This window comes from Microcebus murinus, chromosome 24 (assembly GCF_040939455.1).
Source record: "Microcebus murinus isolate Inina chromosome 24, M.murinus_Inina_mat1.0, whole genome shotgun sequence".
Classification (NCBI taxonomy): domain Eukaryota; kingdom Metazoa; phylum Chordata; class Mammalia; order Primates; family Cheirogaleidae; genus Microcebus; species Microcebus murinus.
Window position 1 is genome coordinate 15,757,521 of NC_134127.1, and position 24,131 is coordinate 15,781,651.

At 35.1% G+C, this 24,131-nt stretch overlaps 2 protein-coding genes across 2 annotated transcripts in view; one reads left to right on the plus strand and one right to left on the minus strand.

The window, feature by feature from the left end:
• The window catches only part of VPS37A (VPS37A subunit of ESCRT-I), a 35,618-nt gene extending 13,120 nt beyond the window's left edge, over window positions 1-22,498 (plus strand). The window contains exons 2-12 of the mRNA XM_012784999.3: window positions 4,948-5,022; window positions 7,036-7,150; window positions 7,662-7,762; window positions 9,130-9,358; window positions 10,842-10,912; window positions 13,102-13,229; window positions 13,313-13,371; window positions 13,451-13,519; window positions 14,806-14,949; window positions 15,988-16,068; window positions 17,639-22,498. Of these exons, the coding sequence (XP_012640453.1) occupies window positions 4,948-5,022; window positions 7,036-7,150; window positions 7,662-7,762; window positions 9,130-9,358; window positions 10,842-10,912; window positions 13,102-13,229; window positions 13,313-13,371; window positions 13,451-13,519; window positions 14,806-14,949; window positions 15,988-16,068 (1,072 nt within the window). The 3' untranslated portion in view covers window positions 17,639-22,498. The remainder of the gene's footprint in view (window positions 1-4,947; window positions 5,023-7,035; window positions 7,151-7,661; window positions 7,763-9,129; window positions 9,359-10,841; window positions 10,913-13,101; window positions 13,230-13,312; window positions 13,372-13,450; window positions 13,520-14,805; window positions 14,950-15,987; window positions 16,069-17,638) is intronic.
• Window positions 21,543-24,131, minus strand: part of MTMR7 (myotubularin related protein 7) — a 91,921-nt gene continuing 89,332 nt past the window's right edge. Inside the window, exon 14 of the mRNA XM_012785006.3 lies at window positions 21,543-22,001. Within this exon, the coding sequence (XP_012640460.2) occupies window positions 21,639-22,001 (363 nt within the window). The 3' untranslated portion in view covers window positions 21,543-21,638. The remainder of the gene's footprint in view (window positions 22,002-24,131) is intronic.

A 24,131-nucleotide genomic window follows, 5' to 3' on the forward strand; every position in this document is an offset into this window, starting at 1 on the left:
TTGCTTTGTTTTCCCTCTTGTGCTTTTGTTTTATACAAGCTGTGAGCTTTAGTTTTTGGGTTATTTTACAGTGGTGAGTATCTATTGTGCTAATCCATGTATAGTGCTGTTATAAATATTTCCTGTAGGCCAGGTCTGGTAGTGAGGGTAGTGACATTCCCTCAGTTTGCTTGCTGTTAAAAGTCTTTATTTCTCTGTCAATTATGAAACTTAGTTTTGCAGGATGCAAAATTCTAGGCTGGAAGTTGTTCTGTTTAAGAAGACTGAAGATAAGGCCCCAATCCCTTCTGGCTTGTAAGGTCTCTGCTGAGAAGTCTGCTGTTAGCCTGATGGGTTTTCCTTTGTACATTAGTTGTTGCTTTTGTCTTGCTGCTTGTAGAATTTTCTCCTTCATTTTGACGTTGGTCAGGTTGATGACTGTGTGTCTTGGAGATGTTCTATTTGCTATGAATCTTCCCGATGTTCAATGACCATCTATATCATATGTCTGAATCTCTGGCAATACTAGGGAAGTTTTCCTCAGTAATTCCCTTGAATAGATTTTTCATGCTTTATGCTCTTTCTTTTTCTCCCTCAGGATACCTCTAATTCATATGTTGGCTCGTTTCACATAATTTTGTATTTCTCTGAGTGACTGTTTAGTCCTCTTTATTCTCTTTTCTGCGTCTTTGAATGACTGGGTTAGTTCGAGAGCCTTGTCATTTCTTTCATTGATTTCCTGGAAATTTTTTTGACTTCTGTTTGTTGGTTTTGAACTTTCTCTTCAATTCCATTCATCTTACTGACATCCATATTCTGAATTCCATTTCTGACATTTTGACAATTTCCTTTCCTTTTTGTGGTCCACTGCTGTGGATCCATGTGATCCCTTCTGTTCTTACATGTTGCCAGAGTTCTTTTGTTTGTTTGTTCTCATCTAAATCCTCATCTCTCAGTTCACAGTTAATAGGGTTGCATGGCACCTGTTCTCTTTTGCTGGGAACTCTGGTACTTAGTGAAGCTTTTGTGTCTTACTCTGGAATGTTAACCCAGCAGGGGAGGGGCAGGCACACTGAGAGCCTGTAGTGCAGGTGTTCTGTTTTGTCCTTTTCCCCTGTGATTGTCACAGTTCAAGCCAGTGCTGGATGATCCTCGTAGGAGGAGGTGGGTTATTCCCTAGATCGTTGTTGGAAGCTCAAGTTGGGGGTTGGGTGAGACCCTCTCTGTGGAGGCTGAGATCATGGGGGATTGCTCAGCCTGGGGTCTCCCCACAGAGGTGACAGTTGCAGCTGGGTGAGGCTATCTAGATAGTGGTCATGAGTGTCTCGGCTGTGGGTGTTTGTTCGAGCCAGGTGCAGTAGTAATGTCAGCTGGAATTTGGGGGTTCCCTGGTGGAATGTTGGACCTCAGGGTAGTTCCCCAGGCTCGGGGCAGGGGTGGAGCTGTGGTCCCAGCAGCTTTGGTGAAGCTGCAGGGGCGGAGCCTGTGGTGCAGCAGGAGCCACAAAGCCAGAATTATGGTCTGGAGGTAGGGCAGGAGCTGCATGGGCGTGGCTGTGTGGTCAGACTGCAGCTGGGAATGGCTGAAGTTAAGCCACAGTGGCCAGGGCCTCCCCTGGCAGCACGGGAACCATGAAGGTGGAGCCACATGGTGTGGGCAGCAGTGTGGGGGTCGCTGTTCTCCTCCCCCACCTCGGTTCAGCTGAGGCAGTTGTGGCAAGGCTTCTCATATGGTGTCTGTGGTGTCTGAGGCACCCCCTCTGCTCAGATACCACAAGAGGGGTGCTTGGCACTCAGTCACAGGGCATAGCACAGGGGTGCAGGCTCTGTTCGCTGTCTCCCTGGCCTGCTCAGGCCTGTGTGAAGGCTGCTGCTGCAAAGCTGAGCCTCATGTAGACCTGGCGACCTGTACCTGAGAGCTCAGAACGGTGGCACTTGCAGAAACCTGGAGTCACAGAAATCCACAAAATCCCTGCTGCACCTGCTCTCCAGTGCAGTGTCTCTGTGTAGATTCCAAGCAGCTACAGCACCAGCCCAGAGGTCTGTGGTGGGGCCCAGCGGAGGCAGGGGTGTGGGGGGTGTGGTTCGGAGGGGTCTCACAGCTTGGGCTGCAGTGCCTGTGGGGTAAGCTGAATCTCCAGCACTCTATCCTCAACCTTCCCCACCTGTGGATGCCTCTGCATTGTTTCCTTTGATCTTGGCAAATGAATGCTTCCTCACCTTCTGCTTCACACTGAATGTTCCCCATTGCTTTTCCAGAAAATGTTCTTTCCAAAAAGAGCCATCTATAGGTGCCTCTTCACCCACCTATTCTCCTGCAACTTTTGATCCCCTCCTTAAGAGCAGCATGCACAGGCTACTTCTAGTCCGTCATCTTCCAGAAAGCTTCCCTAAGTGCTTGTTTAATAATAGCTAACATATATTGAGCAGTCATTTGCCTGGTACTATACTGAGGGCTTTACATGTATTATCTTGCTTAATCTAACAACTCTTAGGTGGGTAGATGCTTTTAACATCTCCCTTTCCCATCTGAGAGATAAGGCTTAGACAGGTGGAGGAACTTACCCATGATCACACAGCAAATAAATGATAGAGGCAGGGTTTGAACCCAGGAAGCCCAACTTATGAGGCGGTGCTCTACTTGACTTTGAACTGGTGGATGCTTTTATGGCCAATATTTCCTTGAGCAATGACATCTTAGGATTCTATGATAATGTACAGCAGCTGTCCTCAACCTTTATGGCACCAGGGACCAGTTTCATGAAAAACATTTTTTCCACAGGGCTGGGGTAACTCTGTGGCCCAGTCCCTAATAGGCCACGGACTAGTACCTGTCCACATTCTGGGAGTTGAGGACCATAGATGTAGAGAAATAAAAAACTTAGGCCGTTTTATTGATTATGTGGTGTTCATATAATGAAGGAAGCTATCAGTCCAAACCTAATCCCTAAAGAGAAACTTAAATAAAAATTGTGTAAATCCTAATATTGTCGCTTGAATCTCTTCTGAGTTATTTCTTGTTAACAATAACCCTATTCCAGAGGATGTCAGGGGGAAAGCTTATCTACAATTTGTCCATAACTCCATGCCAACACTGCTGAATCTTTTAAGCTACCTAAGATTTACATATTCTGGAGGCTAGGTTTTTATCAAAAGGCAAAAAAATATAATAGTCAAAAAAAATGAGGAAAATAAGACGTTTATAAAGCTGTTAGTTGAAGCATCCAAAAGCAGAAAAAGTAAATCATTATGCATTTTGCTCAGCCTTTCAAAAGGGGATTCATGCTCGAAGAAGCTTAAGGTCCATTTGAGTACTAATCTTCCTCTGCAACCTTAACTCATTAATAACTACTTAGCATTTTCCCCTTTGGAAATTTTATGACTGTTGGTTAGAATTTCAAGTGAGTCCCCAGTAGACTTGTTTGGTAGATTATAGTTGTAATAATGTATGCCTCCAATTAACAATAAAACAAAATTCCAAATGTCAAATGTTAAAGTATAAGGAACATATAAGTTGAGAGTTATACTCACCTGCCAGCTAGAATGTGTCCCCTTCATGGTGGCTTAAACAAGGTAAAAGTTAATTTTTCTCTCACATAAAAGAGTTTGAAAATTCCATAGTCATCAAGGACCCAAGCTATTAATACTTCATTCTTTCTGCTTACCTGTTCCTAGTGTAAGGCTCTGATTCTCAGGGTCACTCGTGGTGCAAAATGGCTATTAGAAGTATGCCTATCAGATCCAAGTAGAAAGTAGAAGGAAGGCAGGAACAGCAAAATGGACTCATATCAGTTGTCCACTCTATTTTTTTTTTTTTAAGAGACAAGGTCTCACTCTGTCACCCAGGCTGGAGTACAGTGGTAAGATCATAGCTCACTGTAAACTCCAACTACCAGGCTCAAGTGATCCTCCTTTCTCAGCCTCCCAAGTAGCTGGGATTATAAGTCTGTGCCACCATGCCTAACTAGTGTGGGTGTATGTGTGTGTGTGTGTGGAGAGAGAGAGACAGGGTCTCATCGTGTTGCCCAGCCCGGATGTCAGGCTCAAGTGATCCTCCTTTCTCAACCTCCCAAGTAGCTGGGATTATAAGTCTGTGCCACCATGCCTGACTAGTGTGGGTGTGTGTGTGTGGGGGGGGGGTTTGTGTGTGTGTGTGTGTGTGTGTGTGTGTGTGTGTGTGTGTAGAGAGAGAGACAGGGTCTCATCGTGTTGCCCAGCCCGGATGTCAAACTCCTGGCCTCAAGCGATCCTCCCACCTCAGCTTCGCAAAGTGCTGGGGTTATAGATGTGAGCCACTGTGCCTGGCCTAAGTTATCTATTCTTTTGTTCTCCTTTCCCCCTTTCCTAGATGCTTTCCTAGAATTCTACCCTGCAATTTTCCTATATATTTTACTGGCTGGGACTTAAGTCTATAGGCAACAACGAGCTACAAGAAAGACTAGAACATTACTACTCATAAGAAAATCAGGTTTCTCTTACTTAGGAAGAAGGGGAATATTTGTTTTTGGAAAGCAGCCAGCAGCCTCTGTAATAAGACTATAGGAGACACCACATCCAGAATTTTAAGACCCAGACTTCCCTAGCTGTCTGTATAGATAGATAGTGGCAGAGTTATAATCAGAGCCTAAATGTTTTGCCAACCTATATTAACCAGAGGTTCACAATTGCTCCTACTAACGATAAATTGGATAAATTGATAGTAAATCAATCTAGCATTAATACAAGGGTTTTTCCTCACCCTTTAACTCAACATCCCCCTCCTCCCAGATGTTTCAGAATATTACTGCCTGCTGATTTGATAAGCCTTTCTAACTCTGATTGTTTCCCCCCCAAGATATGTTATGTTGGCTATCCAGATTCTGTGATTAAAATTTAAAGTACTTTTAGTAGGTTATTGCACTTAACATTTGTTTTTAACAATAATGGTTTTATGACTTTGGGTCAATTTTTTTTTAATTTGCTCTTACAGTATAGCTGAAATACAGAAAGATGTGGAGTACAGATTGCCATTTACCATAAACAACCTGACAATTAACATTAATATGTGAGTAGACTTGTACCCTATTTTTTCATGAAATAGGACTTTAAAATGTTTTATTGTTTTCTGTTTCTTAGTTATTATTAGAAATAAGCAATTTAAAGTGAACTTACTTCAAATAATTACAATTTATAAAATGGTACAAAATTTAATGAAATGTTTTGAAAGATATCTATATTTTTGTAAGAAAGAAACTATAAAAGGGGAAATGCAAAAGATACAATAATAATCCTTAGTACTGTAATTGTTTTTATTGAGTGGAACTAGTCTTAGCTGGAGGTAGGCTGAAAAATGATAATAGAAAGAAACAAAGGGATCCACATGGAAAAACCATTAGAAATAGATTCACCTTTACATCAGAAACAAGTTAAAATATGCCAGACTTCAGCACAGGTGCACTATGTCAACCAGTAAGTTCAAGGCTGGATTTGATCTGCTAATTATTTTTAAGGAAAAAAAATTAAAAGTTAAAAATATAAACATGAGTTTTTTACTTAAGTTAAAGGGAAAAAAAGTTAGACAAGGTGATTGCTGAAGAACCTGTTTAGCCTTACATGCAATTAGAAGTCTGTAGAGTGAAAGAATTAAGTGATTACCAGATTGCATTAGGTGGCTACTGCTAGAGCAAGTGTTTGGGCCAGTTAAGAAGGCACCTAACTTGAAGAAAGTAACCATGCCTTATTCACCTTCATGTTCTCATTGCTTAGGAAACTGCCTGCACATAGAAGGCCTTATTAAAGTACTAGTTGAATGAATGAATGAATGCAAGCATGAATATATAACTGTGCAAGCATTATGCTATGTTAACTTGATGTATATGAGCTTTTGAATCCTCACAGCAGCCCTGCAAATTAGGGCAAATTACAGACACATGGTTAGTAAATAGTTTAGTCAGGCTACAAACCCAGATCTGTTGGGCTCCAAAGGCCATTTACTGCCTTTTTTTGCCAAACTAATTTAAAAATCTTCAACTTTGTGAATGAAATAGTTTTATCTTTCATCAAATGCCCAGGTAGAACTAGTAAGAGAAGCCAACAAGGACCCAGTTTTCTTTTCAGCAGTGCTGCCAACAAATGGTTTTCTGAGACAACAGGGAAACAGAGAGGCAATTATCTGGGCATATAAGTCTGAGTTTTTAGAGATTTGGAAAAGAGAGTTCCATATGCAGTAAACTCCCATTTTTAAGACTTAACTCATTAATCTTAGTTTTGCAGTAGTTCAAAAAAGGTTAAAATTTTTGTATTGAGAATTTACTGTTCTTTCCTTGAAACCATGTGATTGACCCCTAAGTTGGGAGGGGGAGTATTAACTGGGACATTTAGAAGGGTGCCATAGAGAGCCAGGGCATGATGGTAACAGCTACTTGTCAATCCTAGTCTTTTCCATTTTATCCACTTACTCTTTACAAATACAATAAATAATGAAATAATTCTTGGCAGCATTTTATTTATTTTTATTTTACTTTTTTTTTTTTAATCAGGCTGGACATGAACTCCTGGCCTAGGCAATTCTCCCACCTCAGCCTCCCAAGTAGGGGCTGGGACTACAAACATATGCACCACCATACCCAGCCTTGGCATTTTAAAAGTGGAAAAACCACAAGGAAATTATATGGCCAGAACCTGTGGTCTAGTAACCAGCCAGACTGTGCTAGTATATTTCACCTGATACAAATGCCTGATCTAATTTTTACTTGAGATTTTGTGTAGCTTGGTATATTGTGTTTAAAAGCAATTAATTGGCATGATGTGAAGAATAGTCTATAATTCAGCATGCTCATATTCCACATTAAGGATGTTTTACTGTGTTGAATGGCTACATTGTCTTGTTGCCAAAGTGTAACCCTTTATATATTTTCAGTCAACTCAACAGCCACAATACAGCACTTATTATTAAATAATTAATCCATATCAGAGTGGAAAAATTTAATTTGCTTTTAACTTTGTTTTAGGATTTTGATTATATAATGTACCATTTGTTATCTTTGTTTTTGTTTTTCATCTGTTCTGCCTTTACCAGACTGCTTCCTCCACAATTTCCTCAGGAAAAACCAGTGATCAGTGTTTATCCACCAATACGACATCACTTAATGGATAAACAAGGAATATATGTTACTTCTCCATTAGTAAACAATGTATGTATATGGTAGTTTATGTTAGAGTAATATAACAGGTGTCTTTTCTACTAAATATTTTAGAACTCTGAAATACACTTGACATTTTATGTGATTAGTAATTTTTAAAAAAATGTTTGTGTTTATTTAAGACTATTCCTTAAAGTTCTTAGGATATGATATGGTTGACGTGAAGACTGTAACTTACATGTACTCTAATATTTACCTTTGAACCCTTAAATTATTGTAAATAATGAAATATGGAAATATTTCAGCTCCATTATTGATTAAATGGACTTTTAACCTGGTTTATTAATTACCAAATATTTATGATATTGATTCTGTAAGAAAATATTATAAGTTGTACATTATTATGTTTAGATGATACAATATTCTTTGTTTTTCATTTAATTCTTGACCTGCAAAAGTGGGTTAAGATTTCAAATGACATTGTCCTAACGAGACAATGAGACTTTATAATCTTCTTTTTCTGAAAGTGATTTTAAACATCATGTATTATGGTTATTCTTAGTTTACAATGCACTCAGATCTTGGAAAAATTGTTCAGAGTCTGTTGGATGAGTTTTGGAAGACTCCTCCAGTTTTAGCTCCTACTTCAACAGCATTTCCATAGTAAGTATATTTATAACAAATAAAATTTTTTCATATATTTTAATTTATTAAAGTAATAAAAATATAATTTAAAAATTCCAGTGACATTAAATGGCAGTCCTCTGATTTCCACATCCCCACCTTCACACAAATACATCCATACTTTTCAGAGGCAACTATTTTCTTCTTTTAGCTGTTTCTTCTAATGTTCACCTTCATCTTTCTGAATAATGTGAACATACTGCTATCTCTTATTTGCTACTGATTTCAAAATAAAGCAGATTTGTTCAGAATTTTTAAGACTTTAAGAGTATGACGAAGATTCTCTCATGATGATCATATTGTTTCTAAATAACTTGTTATATTCACATACATAGTATTGATTCCTTTAGATAAAAGTAAAGTTTTAGGATAAATATGATACATCCTTTGACATGAAAAGGCTTAGTAGAAAACTTTTAACTTAATTTTTTTAATGGGTCATAGATTCACTTGGTTCAAAATTCAAAAAGTATAAAGGAGTGTAGAACAAGAAGCCACCCTGCCACTTCCTTTTCCCTTGCAACTTAGTTTTTCTCCTCTTGGCATCCAGAGTTATTTGGGTGTGTATATATATATAATTCCTGAGATATTCTATGCATGTACAAGAAAATATATGTAGTATTTTATCCTCCTCTTTTTTTACACAAATGATATCATACTATTTCTTGCTCTTTATTTCCACTAAATGGTATGGTTTGGAAAGTTTTCCATGTTAGTACCTAAAGCACTTCCCAAGCACATAATGCTGTGCTACTCTTTCTAATATATATACATCTTTATATATGCATCTGTTTTTAATATTTTAATGTTTTTAGCAGCTTATCTGTATATTTAATTTTCCTTTAAAATTTTCTAGAAAAATAGTGTTGACCTTCAGTCAGATTTTTCCAAATGTATGGAGAGCTACTAGGCAGCCTCCACTAGGATACATTTTTTGGATTTGATATTGTTCTGCATGCCCTCTGTGGTGATACTAATTGATACCAGAATTCAGAAATGGCCTTTCTATTCACTTCTACTCTGAGCAGTTGAATGGTATGCTTTCTAAAGCATTCATCTTCTTTTTCACAGAAATCTCAATTCTCTTTTGTGGGGGGGGGTGTTCATATTTTATCTAATTATAATATTTAATTCAGTATATAATTATACTGATATAATTATACTGAATAAATATGTAACTGAATTATACATTTATTCAATGTATAATTTGTTATAATAACAAGTATCACCTGCCATAAAAAGAGTCTATTTATAATGTACGACCATTGTTGTTTAGAACAATTTAGGAATAATTTTACATGTTTTATCCCTAAAATTTAATCTGATCATTCTCTTTTTCTCTTCAGCCTGTACAATAACCCAGGTGGGATGCCTCCTTATGCTGCTTCTCAGGGTTTTCCATTTCTTCCTCCATTTCCCCCACAAGAAGCTAACAGGAATATCACTTCTTTATCTGTTGCTGACACTGTTTCTTCTTCAACAACAAGTTTTACCACAACCAAGCCAGCTGCTCCTTCATTTGGCGTCCTTTCCAGTCTGCCGTTACCTGTTCCCACAACAGACGCTTCAGCTCCGGTTGGTGTCTTCATTTGCCTATATTTTGTACTGTTGAAACACTTTTTCAATCAAAAAACATGTATTATATTCCTTATTGTGCCAGGTACTAAGTTGGGCACAAAATGTCAAAAGATTAAATCAAATTTTTAAACGTAACGAGCTCAGAGAGGTAACCAACAAATGGTCAAATAAATGCAAGTAAAAAACTTCTAGTGGAGTAGAAGAGATAGTCTAGAGTTTTGTTAGAGACACAGTTAAAGGAATGGTCAGTGCTCCCAGAGACCAAGGTAGAATGAGTAGGATGCCTTTACAAAAAATGTGATGTTTTTTTTCACCACTTTATCCTTAGTGTCTCAAATCATGCCTGATATATACATAAAGTAGATGCTGAGTAAAAGGCAGGTAAATGAATAATGAATTTATGCTCAAAGCCAGATTTTGAAAGATGGTTATGAATTTGCTTGGATAACAAGGGGCTGTATGAGGCATTCTGTAAGAGGCAGTAATATTGACATTGACAAAGGCATTAATGTACAAACCAGATAGCATTTTTGTGAAGCTACTTTCATAGATCTTTCTGGCTGCCACATAGAATGTAGGCAAAGGCGCAAGAAGTGATCACTGTAGAAGCAGGTGTTGGATTATGGTGGGTCTGCTAAAGCATGTTAAAGGCTTCAAGTATCCCATTGGTTTAAAAAACTGTTCTTAAGCTTGCCACGTGGTGTGTTACTAAGGGAGAGACTAATACTTTGTGCATAAAACTTGTACAGGGATTTAAAAACCTTCGATTTTAACTCTTAGTGAATATCACCCATAGTAATACTCAAATATTATAGACCTTATTATGTCCAACATTGGTAATTTCAGAGTTTGTATCCATTTAGAATATATAGACCCAAGTGGACTTTGTTTTTCCAAAACCTTTCATTTTATTGTGGTAATGAATGTTATGAACTACAATTAGTAGTAAAAACAAAATTACAAGAGAACTTTTCAAGGGTCCTCAAGTATAAAAAGTCATATGTTCAAACAGTGGATACTCTGTTCCTCATCTGCTCTATTGTCTCATCTAACTTGGGTTTGTAACTATTCAGACTATTGTCAAATTATTAAGTTTTTCTATATTTAATACCTCTAACTTGAGAGAAACATATTTATATATATTGATGAAATCCACAGATAATTCTCCCCACCTGGCACAGATACACTTAAAAGATTTATTTTACAACCATATCCTTGCCCAAGAAAGAGAACTAACACAGATACTCACATGGACCTCACCAAAAAGATTTTAAAAAGGTAAACTGTGTATGTACAGAGTTACACTGAAAAAAATAGACTGAAGGATAAAGGGGAGAGTAAGGACAATATGAAGTGTGAAGATGAAGATATGAGAATGAAAGCTGTTGTGGAATATAGTACATTAAAAAGTGTTTTTATAAGTAAATAAGAACAGTCAAAAGATGACTTACATTTAATATCATTTAAAACTCTTCTTTAGACAAGTCAAAATGGTTTTGGATACAAGATGCCAGATGTCCCTGATGCATTTCCAGAACTCTCAGAACTAAGGTAAAAAAACTTGGGAGAGTAAAGTTGGTGGTGCTTCTGTTGTATTTATAAGTACAAACCAGATCATCATTTTCACATTCATGTTAAATAAAATGATTTTTAAAATCATCACTATTCCTATACAGTATTGTGGTTGTCATAGTTGTCACACACACATGCATACACACATATATTTATATGTTCACACATATACACTTAGACACATATACATACATATGTTATATATACATTATTATTTATTGAAGAAATTGGTTATTTGTCCTATAGAAATTCCCATATCCTATTTTTGTCTGATTGTATCTTTGTGGTACCATTGAAGATGCTCCTCTGTCCCATATCTTATGCTGCTGATGGTTAGAACTAGAGTCTTGATTAGATTTTGGTTCAGTTCTTTTGCCAATATTTATATCATAATTAGTGCATACTTCCTATTACATCATATAAGGCAGCAGTGATGTCTGCTTGTCCTGTTTTTAGTGACATTAAGATTACATCAGGTTGAAGCACCTAAAATCATTGACCATCGTGAATCCAGTAATGGTTGCAAATGTGATTTTCTGATTTTATCATTCCTACTGCCAGAAGAAAAACTTTCCTTAATCAACTGCATAGTTATACTGAAATATACTTCATACAGGAAAGGCAAGATAAATGCTTGATTTTTTTTCCCTTTATTTATCAATTTTCATAATAACGAGTTGTGGCACTAATAAGCTCCAGAAGTTGTTCTGAGGGGTAAGAAACTCAGCTTGGCTTGTGTATCATTTTTCAAAATAATAATACTAATATTTTACTAAGATTATTGAATGAAGGTTAAGTTTTTTTATTGTGTTTCTTATAGTTCTTTTGTTTTTAAGATACATCACACCAGAATGTATAGCCAAATACTGGTTTTTTTAAGTCTCTTCAAATAATTCTTCTCTGGATGGTTATATAACTTAGAAAAAACAAGTTCACTGATTTTCACAGTAATCTAATTTGCTTTGAATTTTAAAGACTGCTTTTTTCTTTATTTATTTTAAAATTATCTAATGTTTTCATAAGGCTCAATGGTCAAAACTAAGATACATTAGGAAAGGTTTAGCTTCCATCCCATTCACCCAGTGTTCTCTTTCACCCTACAAATATCATTTTGTTTTTTGTTTAGCTTTCCATTATTTTTTTGTGTAAATTCATGAATATATGTATACACATACATACAAATATATATACATATCTATGTCTTTTATCGTGAAAGCCATGCATCTATTAGCTAAATTGACACAAAATTGGGAGGCTTGTATGGCTGCTTATGCACACTAGTCTAGTAACCGCTGGTAATCTTACACTGTACAATAGCAGAGACTACTTACCTTGTAGAGTCTTGGGAGATTTTGTTGGCTATATTTTGGCCAACATAACCTTGGAATCAGGTACTGACTGGTCTAAAGCTGTCTAGATAGAACAATCCCCCATAAAAGTTTTTCACAAGCCAAAATGTTATAGTAGTAACTACTCTGGCCTTTTTACAATTCTGTTTCCCTCCTATCAACACATACAATGAAAGGAACAGGAAGAGTGTCTTGTAATGCTTACTGCTTTGAATTTATTGTATTACCAATATGTTCAATTTTATGCTTGCAAGAAATAAATAGCTTAAATATTACATATCAGTAGGGCTGGTTCCTATCAGGGAAATTCAAAAAATAAGTGATATTCTAAAGCGATTAAATTAAACAAGAGCAAGAAAAAAATATTTAACAATATTACTGCTCTCCTCAGCTGAGTATGGGATAGTCCTAGTTTCATGCATTTTTCTTTACCCGAGTTAAGTAGACCTAATTGTTAATTTCAGGTGACTGTATAAGTCACCTGACTTATAAGTCACCTGACTTACAGTCACCTTTCAGGTGACGGTATAAATACTTCCCCACAGTTGTAATTTTAAAGAAAGTTAGATATATCGATATATCCATTGGACCAGAATTCACTTATACAGATTCTGTCAAGAATATATTACAGACTACTTTTATGTTCCATTGCGGTTGATGTTTTACATGCTTTTTTAAAGTTACAATTAGCCTTCTCAGGTGTATAGAACTCTGTCAACTAAATAAAACTAAAAACTGTGAATATTTATTTGTTTGTTTGGAGACAAACCTGATGACTGACATTCATTGACAGCATATTTTTTTCTTTCGTGTTTCTAGTGTGTCACAACTCACAGATATGAATGAACAAGAGGAGATATTACTAGAACAGTTTCTGACTTTGCCTCAGCTAAAAAAAGTTATTACTGACAAGGATGACTTAGTAAAAAGTATTGAGGAATTAGCAAGTATGTCTTCTCTTACTTTAGTTCAAATTTCCTGAGAAAAATGTGATTTTTACCTAGAAATAAACCAGGGATTTATCTTACAGGAAAAAATCTCCTTTTGGAGCCCAGCTTGGAAGCCAAAAGGCAGACTGTTTTAGATAAGGTGAGTTAGTGAAATCATTTTGAAGAAATTTATATAATTAAAAGATAGAATAAAGTGACATTTTATTTTTCTCTTTTAGTATGAATTACTTACACAAATGAAGTCTGCTTTTGAAAAGAAGATGCAGAGGCAGCATGAACTTAGTGAAGTAAGATTGTTTAGTTCTTTTCCTTTCCCATAAAAACTTTTAATGTGTATGAGTTACATTCCTATTTTCATTATCATCAGAAACTATTTATTAGGTATCTGACTTTATAAGGCATGATTCCTCTAAATGTAGGTGAGTGGCTCTCAATTATGAGGCACTATAAATCATTTGCTCTCATGTAAGAGCACACCCGGTTCTAAAACATAGAAAAATATGAAAAGCTTCCAGAAAAACTTTTCCCAGGTAAATTATGAAACCACTGTAACCAGATTTTTTGTAAAAAAAATCTAACAAAAACTTTAATTCTTTATTGACTTTAAAGCTTAGGTACAAATAAATAGAAAGTTAGCAAATTAAAAAGTATAATATATGAAACGTATAAAGTATAATTTACTACAAATAGTGGGTTTAATGCTAGAAATCAAGTTATATGACAATCAAAAGTATTTTATAAAATTCAGTTTACATTTCTGAAAAAATGAATCTTTAAAAATAAGGGAATGGAGGACATATCTTTATATCTCATTCCCATAGCCAACATCATAGTTAACAATATTCTATTTGTTTTGAAATCAGGAGTTTTGTAAGGTAAAGCCAATGTAATAAAACACAAAAGAGGAAGAAATAAGAGCTAACATTGCATAATTAGTATGTGTCATACACTGCCCAAAGCTATTTACATATACACATTGCCCCCTTACTATACGACATCCTATGGGGTAGGTATTATTATTTTATTTTATTTTATTTTTACATTTTACAGATGAGGAAACTGAAGTACAGGGAGATTAAATAACTTCCATTAGATCATATAACTAGAATGTATTCAAGTTAGAACTCAAACTTAAGTAATCTTCCTTCACAAAAAATCTGGGAGAATCAACTGAAATACTCTTAGAATCACATTAGAGCTTAGTAGATGTTGAAGCTTTTCACAGTAGTCAATACCAGGAAATATTAGGGTGGGATCATTAGTGGTCATCTTTGGGAGTGCCTGTCACAATGACTTGATTCCAGAATCCCTATGAGAAGACAATGATTTTCCAGATTTTTCTCATTTAATAGTCTTCAGCCAATGGATTGGTTTCTCTTGCGATAGGCATCTACCCCTATCCAAAAGCCGAGGACCTAGATGGGGCACTATAAAGTAGCAGGTTTACTCCACAAAGAAACTTTGTAAGCTATATAACAAATTGCTTCTGCATAACCTCTACCTCATTCTCTCTCCCTCTAAGGAGTTTTTCTGAGTATTATAAACTAATAACGTGCTGGGTTTTCTTTTTCAGAGCTGTAGTGCCAGTGCTCTACAGGCAAGATTGAAAGTAGCTGCACATGAAGCTGAGGAAGAATCTGATAATATTGCTGAAGATTTCTTGGAGGGAAAAACTGAAATAGATGATTTTCTCAGTAGCTTCATGGAAAAGAGAACAGTATGTAATACTCTTTAGTTGAGGACCAGTAACAGTGGAATATCAAATTACTTAAGTATACTATGAATAAAGTATACTATGAATAAAAATCAGCATTTTACTCAACTTGAGGTATGAGTGCTGTAAGAGGAATCCGAGAAGGCTATATTGAAAATGATAGCAACATCTTACTATCCCTTTAAACCTACTTGTTTTCAGTATACAAGCAGGTAAATCTAGGAATAATTCTGTTTCAGAATTTGTAGTTTCTGTGTCATTCTGTAATAAAGCTGCCAAGTCAGCTTTACTTTAGTCTTCATAGTTATACTCCTTAATAACCTGTTTTACAAATTTTTTAAAGAGAATAATCTGTAAAGATTATAAAATTTTTAAAATATTACTGAGAACATTCGGGAACAGTTTATGTTCTGATATTTCCATTGTATTTAAAGAAGAACCCAAAAAGTCTACTTAATAGTTTCTTGCCTTTTAATAGAGTCCAAAACATTTACCTAATTTCTCTGAAGCATCACATTTCAAAAATAATCTTTTGTTAGTAAACTTCATAAAATGTATGTTCTCTCGTCTCTCTCTCCTATTAAGGCAGGTGGGGCAGATTTTATCCCCATTTTTCATGAGAGAACATTGAAGTTCAGAGATGTTAGTGACTTACCTATGGTTATAGCATTAGTCAGACACTGATTTCTGGTCCCTTATTCTTTAATACTATATAACGGTGCCTTGAAGTTTGTATTTGTTAATTTCCCTGATTAATTTATTTCCAAATTTTTGAAATACAGATGTTTGAAATTATATAATCAGAATTAGTATAAAGGATCAGAGTTTATTCTAACTTCTGCATGTTTGCAGACAAAGGCTATCTTCTAAACAAAATTAAATTTTTTTGCATTCTTAAATTCTGAGGAATTATATGCTACCTTAAACATTCAACACTTGAAATAATAACAGTTTAAAAGATTCTTACTTCTGTTATAATGTAGGAAGTAATAGACACACCTTTGGAGAAGTGACTGGTATTTTAAATAATTTGTTTTCTAGATTTGCCACTGTAGAAGAGCCAAGGAGGAGAAACTTCAGCAGGCAATAGCAATGCACAGCCAATTTCATGCTCCACTATAGGTAAATTATATTTTGTGTTTTATTCTTTAATTGTAATGTTCTTAATAGTGCCTGTTCATCCAGCCTTAAGCATAATTGTGACATTATAGCTATTGTGCTATGTAACATTTAAAATGCTTTGTATTATATATTAAGCATAATATTATATAAGTAAGCATATAACCAGTAGAAATCTTTTGGATATTTTCTCACTATGATGTTGGCTTGAATGAAATGTTTTTTAACACCAGATAGCTGCTTATGTAGAATCATAAGTTACAGTTAATTCTTTTGTCTCAGCTGGCAAGTATACCATATAACTTGGTTGATGTATTTCTCAGTAGCCTCCTTTGTCATTTCTTCCTTTAAAATGAACTTCTAGTCTGTTTCTTTTCCATCTCACACCAGGATTACTCCAATAATTTTCTGGCTTGTCCTCCTGACTTGAGAGTTCTCTTATACAACACTGACAGGGTGATCTTAAAAATACTTCTGTGATTAATTTTCTCTGCTCTGGAACCTATATGAGCTCCCAGCAATGACAGCATCAACACCAAATATCTCTCTGGTTTTAAGATTTCTATCATCTGGCATATGTTTCAGATAATCCATTTTGATTTTCTCTTTTTCCCCTTATGTTTTACATGGTATGTTCTTCCTTCTACCTCCATATCTCTGTTCATGCCCTTACCTGATAAGCCTTTGTTTTTCCTCTCCATCTGTTTTGTTTTAGGAATGATTTGGTTGTAAGAACTACTCTCCCACCCAAACAAGCTTAAGTAAAAGCTTATGTTGTTGGATAATTTAGGGATTCATTATAGAGCCAAAGTGAAGGAAAATATAGTCACCTGAGAGTGAAAACACTAGAAGGCACTCCTGCACTAACCAGAACAGCTTCTCTCAGACCCTTTCTGAGGCTGCTTATTTGCTTCTCATTTTTCCATCTCTGGTTTATTTTTTTGTTTTTGCCCTCTCTACCTCACTCGCCCTTCAACCCTTGCTGCCCACAAGCCTGATTATATCATGTGACCGTTCAAGCAGCCAGTGAAGACTACTAAGAGTCTCTGGAGTCCCAAAAATCCCCAGGAAAGAGGCTGGCCCACGATGGGTAGAAAGAGTCATCCTGGCCCAATTAGTTTGGCCTGGCGATTGGTGTCATGTGGTCCTCCGCCCAGTAGACTGGACTGAAGGATGGGACTTTGAGAAGAGAGCATGAGAGGTTTGCTAAAACAGGGAGTAGGGTTGAGGAAAGGAAATGACAGGCATTTCTACTCTCCAGATCAAACTCATCTGTCCCTTGTCCTTCACATTAGTGCCTCCATTGAATAGTTTGATATTATTTTCCAAATCATACTATAAATTCCTTGAGGGTTGGGGCTGATTTTTGATACCAAGTTTGCATTTCCTACAGCTTGAGAAGGTGGACACTGAGTAAATGTTTGTTTATATGAACATGCGAGAATCCTTTCCTTACCCCTGTTCCCTCATAGTCACGTTATCTTCTTGTAGGTAAGTCTTAATCAGAAGAGAATGTAAAGGGATGAAAATTTATCATCTTAAATTAAAGCTTAGTTTGGTTTTTTCTTTCCAGATTTTCCTGGAAACATGAACTGCCAAGAGAGGAATGGGACACAAAACTAAACAAATTGTTTTATATTTATGATTTGCAAATTGGCATTTCATCACAGTGGCTAAAATCACAGATATACTATATAGATTGTATACAGAACTGAGACTGATTTTTTTACAGATTAGAATGATTGCTATGATCTTTGCTTTAAGGAATTTTTCTGCACTATTTGCACTAAAAATGTTTATTTATTGTTGATAAATCCTATCATATTTAAGTTCTATTGCTGTTCCTCTTATTAAATGACTATGCATGTAATTTTAGCTAGTTTTCAATATTTTATAAAACTTCATTTAAATTTGTATTTTTAATTTGAAGCTGCCTCATTTCTTTATCAAGAATGATGTGTTGTTTCCTTTCAATCTTTTTTGAAAAACTATTTTCAGCTGTGGAAACACCCTTATTTTTCTTCTTTCTGGATGATAAAACTTTTAAAAGCAATTTGTTTTTAAATATTAAAGGTGTCAGGAAACACCAAACCTGCCAATATGCCACCTCAAGAAAGTAACTTTTAATACCTACAATAAATCAAAAGAATAAACCAGCTGCTTTTATATATTTTATTTTTAAAACTAAAAATGCATTGAAAAAGCAATACAGTATTTTATCTAATAGAAAAAAATTGCCTTTCACTTAAACCAGCCCAACACAAACTTTCATGATATTTTTAAAAAAATAAGTATCTGGTAGGTTTGTGGTTGGATAGGATATGCTTTCTAAATTCCTGATATTAAATTTAAAAACAACTTTTTGTTAATAAATAATAAATCTAGACACAAAGAAGTCAATGAATTTTTCTGACTTTTACTGTCAGATTTTCCTAAGTGTAAAATATAGTAAGTAAAATTAATTTTTAGACCATCCTAATTCTTAATGAATTTGAATTTTCTCTTTAACTTGTACTATCTTTAGCAATTTGCTTCTATACAGATTCCATGGGTAACCCTAAATGAACTATATATTTCAGGCTTGGTAAGGTAGTGTATCTAAATCACAAAACAGCATAATGCATAGTTTTATTTAAATTTCACCCCAATATGATTGTCATTCCAACACCAGCATATAGCACTGATTATCTTTTCTTCATCTTTTTGTTTTTCCTATACATGTTTATGACAATTGAGTTTTAGGTAAAACACAATTATTTTCTTAGAATTGAAAAATGCTTAATATTTTAGTCTGTGTTTGTAGAAGGCAAGTATTTATATAGACTATAAAGATACAATATTGAATATAAAAATTAATTGCTTGTCTTCCTGGCACTGTGCTAAGGGCATGCTGTTTCATCTTCAAAATGACCAGATCAAGAAGGTATAATTATCATTCCTTATTTATAGCTGAGATAACTGAGGTAAAATTAGTATTTCACATTTGTAAACAGTATCATACTGGAAAGCTTAAAAGTTATTAGACTATCCAGGGATTTGTCATAGATAGAGATTTAAAGGCTGATATCTCAAAATAGAAGAAAGTTCTAAATCAAGGAAATATATATATATATATATATATACACCAAAGATATCCATTTCCAAGTTGGAAGAAATTTCTAGGAATAAATTGAGACTGGGTAATTTGTATCAGAATAGAAGTTGTTTGGAAGTAGGTTTGATCATAATTGATACATGCTTAAATTGAAGGACAGCTCGGATTAATTTTTAGAAGAAAGTGAACTAAGTCTTTAAAAAGTTCAATTATTGCTGAAATATCAAAATTTTAACCTGTATCAAATTACCTTGAAATGTAAATATTAATAATTGGGAAGTAACAAGCCTGAATCAATACATTGGTTTATTCCCTATGCCCTAATATAAACTATTGCCCTAAATAAAAAACCTCCTGATTGATGTTTGATTTAAAATGAAAATGTAGTGTTAGAGGTTTTAGTCTTATTGGATTGGCCATGCTCTTTCAAGTCTCTGTGAAACCACAGTAAAGTTTTAGTAATAAATGTAACCTTTTGTATAAATTTCAGTGTTAGATTAACTTATAATAAGTAGACTAAATGAACATGTATTTAAATTATAATGTCTCATAAAAAGGTTAAAGGGAATGAAAAAAGTTTATGGCTCTGATGTGGAACATACCACGTTAAAAATTAAATTTTAAAATATCAAATATTTATTTATACTACTTTTCAAAATAAATGCATAGTCCTATGTAATATAGATCCTTTGTCATTTTTTTTAAAAAAAAGATTTATTATTCTTTTTGTAGACATACACTGCCAAATGGAAGAAATTAAAGTCGCATCCTCAATATCAGGCAACAAAGTTTCTAAGAGTGGATAACTACGAGAATGGCTTGAAGTGAGTTATGTTATAAAAATGTGAAAGCCATTACCACCATATCCTAAGTTAGCAAGGTATTCCTTTTACATACAGTATACTGCAGAAAATGAATAAACATTCTTTGTACTTAATTTAGGAACAGTTCAACAGAGAATGTTCACATTGTATATTCTAAAAGAATTATACTTGCTTTGTTTTTTACATTAACAGAATACTTTTATATTACAGGTTTCTTATACATTATAGTTATTCTAAGTATGATGAACAACACAATTATACTATATTATTTCATTTCTCTATATTGTTACACTCCCTCCAAATGTTTCATCCTAGAGATTTCAGCACTGTCACACTTTCTTGCCCTTTCCCTTGTTCTTATTTCAGCAAAATTTAGTACATTCTCCTATAAAAAAATTCACATATTCAAAATATTGATGTAAATTGTAAAAGGTAAATTTAAATTAATCCCTTTACATTCTAGAATGTACTAATATTTAAAAACCATACAGTGTGATTATTACTTATCTCTGTCCAAACATGGCAGCTTTTCTCCACTAAGTTTCTTCAGATCAAAATTTTACATCACCCAGTATAGTCCCCTTTTTTTTTTTTATAACATAGAATGAGTCTGCCTCACATGTACATCTTTATAAAAACTCTTTTCAGCACTAACTTTAAGCAGTCAGTGGTCATCAATGTTACTAATGTTAAACGATATTAACCAGTTACATAATTTCTAAAATGATAGGGGACAAAATTCATTCCCCTCATTAAATAGACATGACAGCCACATTCTCTACTTGTTAACAGGGATTTTCCCTCACTGATGTTTTACGCTACTAATTTTACAGTGTTATACTTCAGGCTCAGTCTGGTGGTTGACCCACACTACTGGTAGTATAGTCTCTGAAATAGTAATAAAGAGGTTGTTAACAAAGCTAATATGATTTGAATTCATGTGTAAAACCCAGAGAATGAATGTTGCAGCTACTGTGTTAGGTATTAGACCAGTGTTAGACAAAAAGTGAGTTTTAGTGTTTTTTAAATGATGAGGAAAAACAGAAGAGATTCCAGAGAAGGGCAACAAAATTATTACAATTCAAAATATATTTAAGGAAAAATTAATGTGATTATTATTCCTGAAAGATAAGCTTCACATAAACAATTACAAAGCTTGTCAAAGCTCCTGAGGAATATATCTATTAACACCCCAAAAAGCATGTCAACAATGTGCCCTGTTTTGGGAAATATTGATAAGAGTCAGAAAGAAAGGTAATGTAAAATGTTTAGTAAATAAGAGGACAGATTTAAGATAACTGGTGTGAGGGAAAGGAGTTGGAGCTTTTTAAATTGATGCATGCTATGACAAGGAGGGTTTATATTGAGAACTTCGGGGAATGACAGAAGTAATTGCTCTGCAGTGAATAAATTCTCACAGTCTAGGATGAATTTCAAAATGTTGAATAATTTTCCTTATATTTGATAAAAGAAATGGCTACTTCCTGTCCTTCAATATCTAAAGAAACTAAGACATTTTTCCCTTTTCATAGCTGTATAATTCTCAACAACATGTATCATTTCTTGGGTTTTTTTTTTTTTTTAAATTGCACTGTTCCCTTATTTTTGGAAGTGTTCCTTGCGTGTCCTTTACTTTGGAACTCCAAAGGGAAACTTCAAGCAGTGAGAAACACAGCTTCGTCGGAATCCCGGTCCTTGCCACTGTCCTCACTCGGTGCGTGCTCGCCACCACTTGGAGACCGACAGCTCAGGTCCTCCACCCCGGACTCTTGGTCACTGTTGGCTGACAGATCTGGATCCGAGCTTTTCAAATTGTCTTGGGTTAGAATCAGAGCAGAATCCTCGTCACCTTGCGAAGGGCTCCTGGACGGAAATGACTTCATGTTCCCGCTGTAATCCTGGGGAGTGTTGGCTGTGCTGTTGTCTGAGGTAGAAAACCCTGAGTGTCTGCTCGGTTCACTTTGCTTACTCTTCACTTTGGTGTCACTTAACTGGACTTTCTGAATTTTTTCCAGCCTCTAAGAGAGAAATTTTAGGGGAAAATCATAAATAATTCACCTCTTTTTGTATATATGCATGCCTCTAATATTCATTACCTCCCAGCCAGGCATACTGTTAAGAACATGAGAGCCAAATGAATATGGGTTCAAACCTAGACTTTATCTGTGAGGCTGGCTTTCTTCATCTTTAATGTAAGGATGATAATACCTGCCTTGACATAGGTTTTCTATACATGTAAACAAAATATAACACAGGCAAAGCACCTGGCAATCACTAGTCTCCCTCCTTTCTATACCTTTATGGTTTATATGATTCTCATTCCATGAACTCAAAATACTTTTTAAAAAATCAGGAATGAGCTGTTTATTATCTGACTTTTAAGCTGAGATATAATTCACCTACCTTAAAATTTTAGAGTATATAATTCAGTCATTTTTAGTATATTCAAAGGTTGTACAACCATCACTACTAATTCTAAAACATTTTCTCCTCCGCCACCCCCCCAAAAGAAAAACCCCTCATACTCATTAGCAGTCATTCCCATTAATCAATTTTCTATGTCCATGGATTTACATAGTCTCGACATTTCATATAAATGGAAGCACACAATATGTGGCCTTCTTTCACTTAGCTTATGTTTTCCAGGTGCATCAATGCTATATAGTATGTATCAGTACATACTTCATTCCTTTTTATGGCTAGTCTTCCATTACATAGGTATCACATGTTGTTTCTCCATTTGTTGGGTCATAGACATTTGGGTTATTAAAAATACAGTTTACCTGCTTTTTTATCCTCTGATGTCAGCAGAAGAGGTGTTATAAGATCATTTTGTATTCATTCAAAAAGCATTGAAATTATGTGAAGCACTGTGCTGGGTAATGTGAAGAACTGAGATCATTACAGAACCAGCCATGAAGAACTTGGAGTGTCATAGCAAAGAGAGGCAGAGTTTGTGTAATGTAGGAATTTGGAGGAGGCAAATGTTATTTAAGAAGGATAGGGTGGTATGGTTAGAAGGCAGAAAGCAGAGTAAGCCTCAGGGAAGAAAGCATTTTAATAGGACTGTAAAAGAATTAAACTTGGACATTCTTGTGATGGTTAGAAAGCATTCCTGGCAGCAGGGACAATGAGAGGAAAAACAGGTAGGAAAGGTGTAAACCGTGTCCAAGCAGCAGATATAGTTAAATGTTAGCAAGGGGAATAGTGGAAAGTTGAAAAGGTGGATTAGACTGGGTTATGGGAAAATCTCAAATGCTAGGTGAAGGAATTTTGACTTTGTTATAAGGAAATGAAAGCCAAAGTGTTTTAAAAAATTATTTTAACAAGAAGAATGCTGGAATAGACTAGTAGAAACCTAAAATTTTCATGAAGTTTTGATGTGCTTAGGAAGAATAAATAAAACTAGCCCAATATGACATGATGGGACTTTGACAGCAAAAGGTCAAGCTTCTACCTCAGCTCCAGAATTCTAAAAACCTAACCTGTGGCTCATTCGAGTTCTCTGTATATATTCTTTAATTCCAGGTCTTCTCAATACTAGTGGCAATTCACAATTGTCTGTGGCATTCTAAAGATTCTCCAACAGAATCTCTAGGCTTAGTGCCCAGGCATTAGGATTTTTTTGTAAGGAGGTGGTTTTGATGCAGAAACAGCGTTAAAAAGTACACCAATTATATAAAATATGATGTAAGACAGAGCTCTCCATATAGGTCCAAAGATGCTTTGTTGGAACATGGCACATTTATACAAGAGTAAGATTTATTATGCTTAGTTTCAAAAGTTCTCAAAACCAATAGTTTAACTTTGTGAATCTGTTCTGTCTGGCCTCTGTATGCACTTGGGTTTGCAACTCCAGACTTAAGATCGTCCATGATATTTATATCTTGAAAGGTGATGTTTCATAGAATAAAAGAGAGGAGTCAGTCTCACCAGCCACCTCTAAATGACCATCTCTATTGTTGAGGACCTTAAACCATGAAGCAGCATTTCCCCCAGGTCATTTTCAGTGGTGACTATCCACTGGGCAAAGGGAGTGGACTTAGACTTTTTGCCAACCTTTATGTAGACATTATCTAATCTGAAAGTAGGAAACTAAAAGTTCTTTTCTAGTTACATTGCTTTATGAGGTATAATAAAGTACTTTA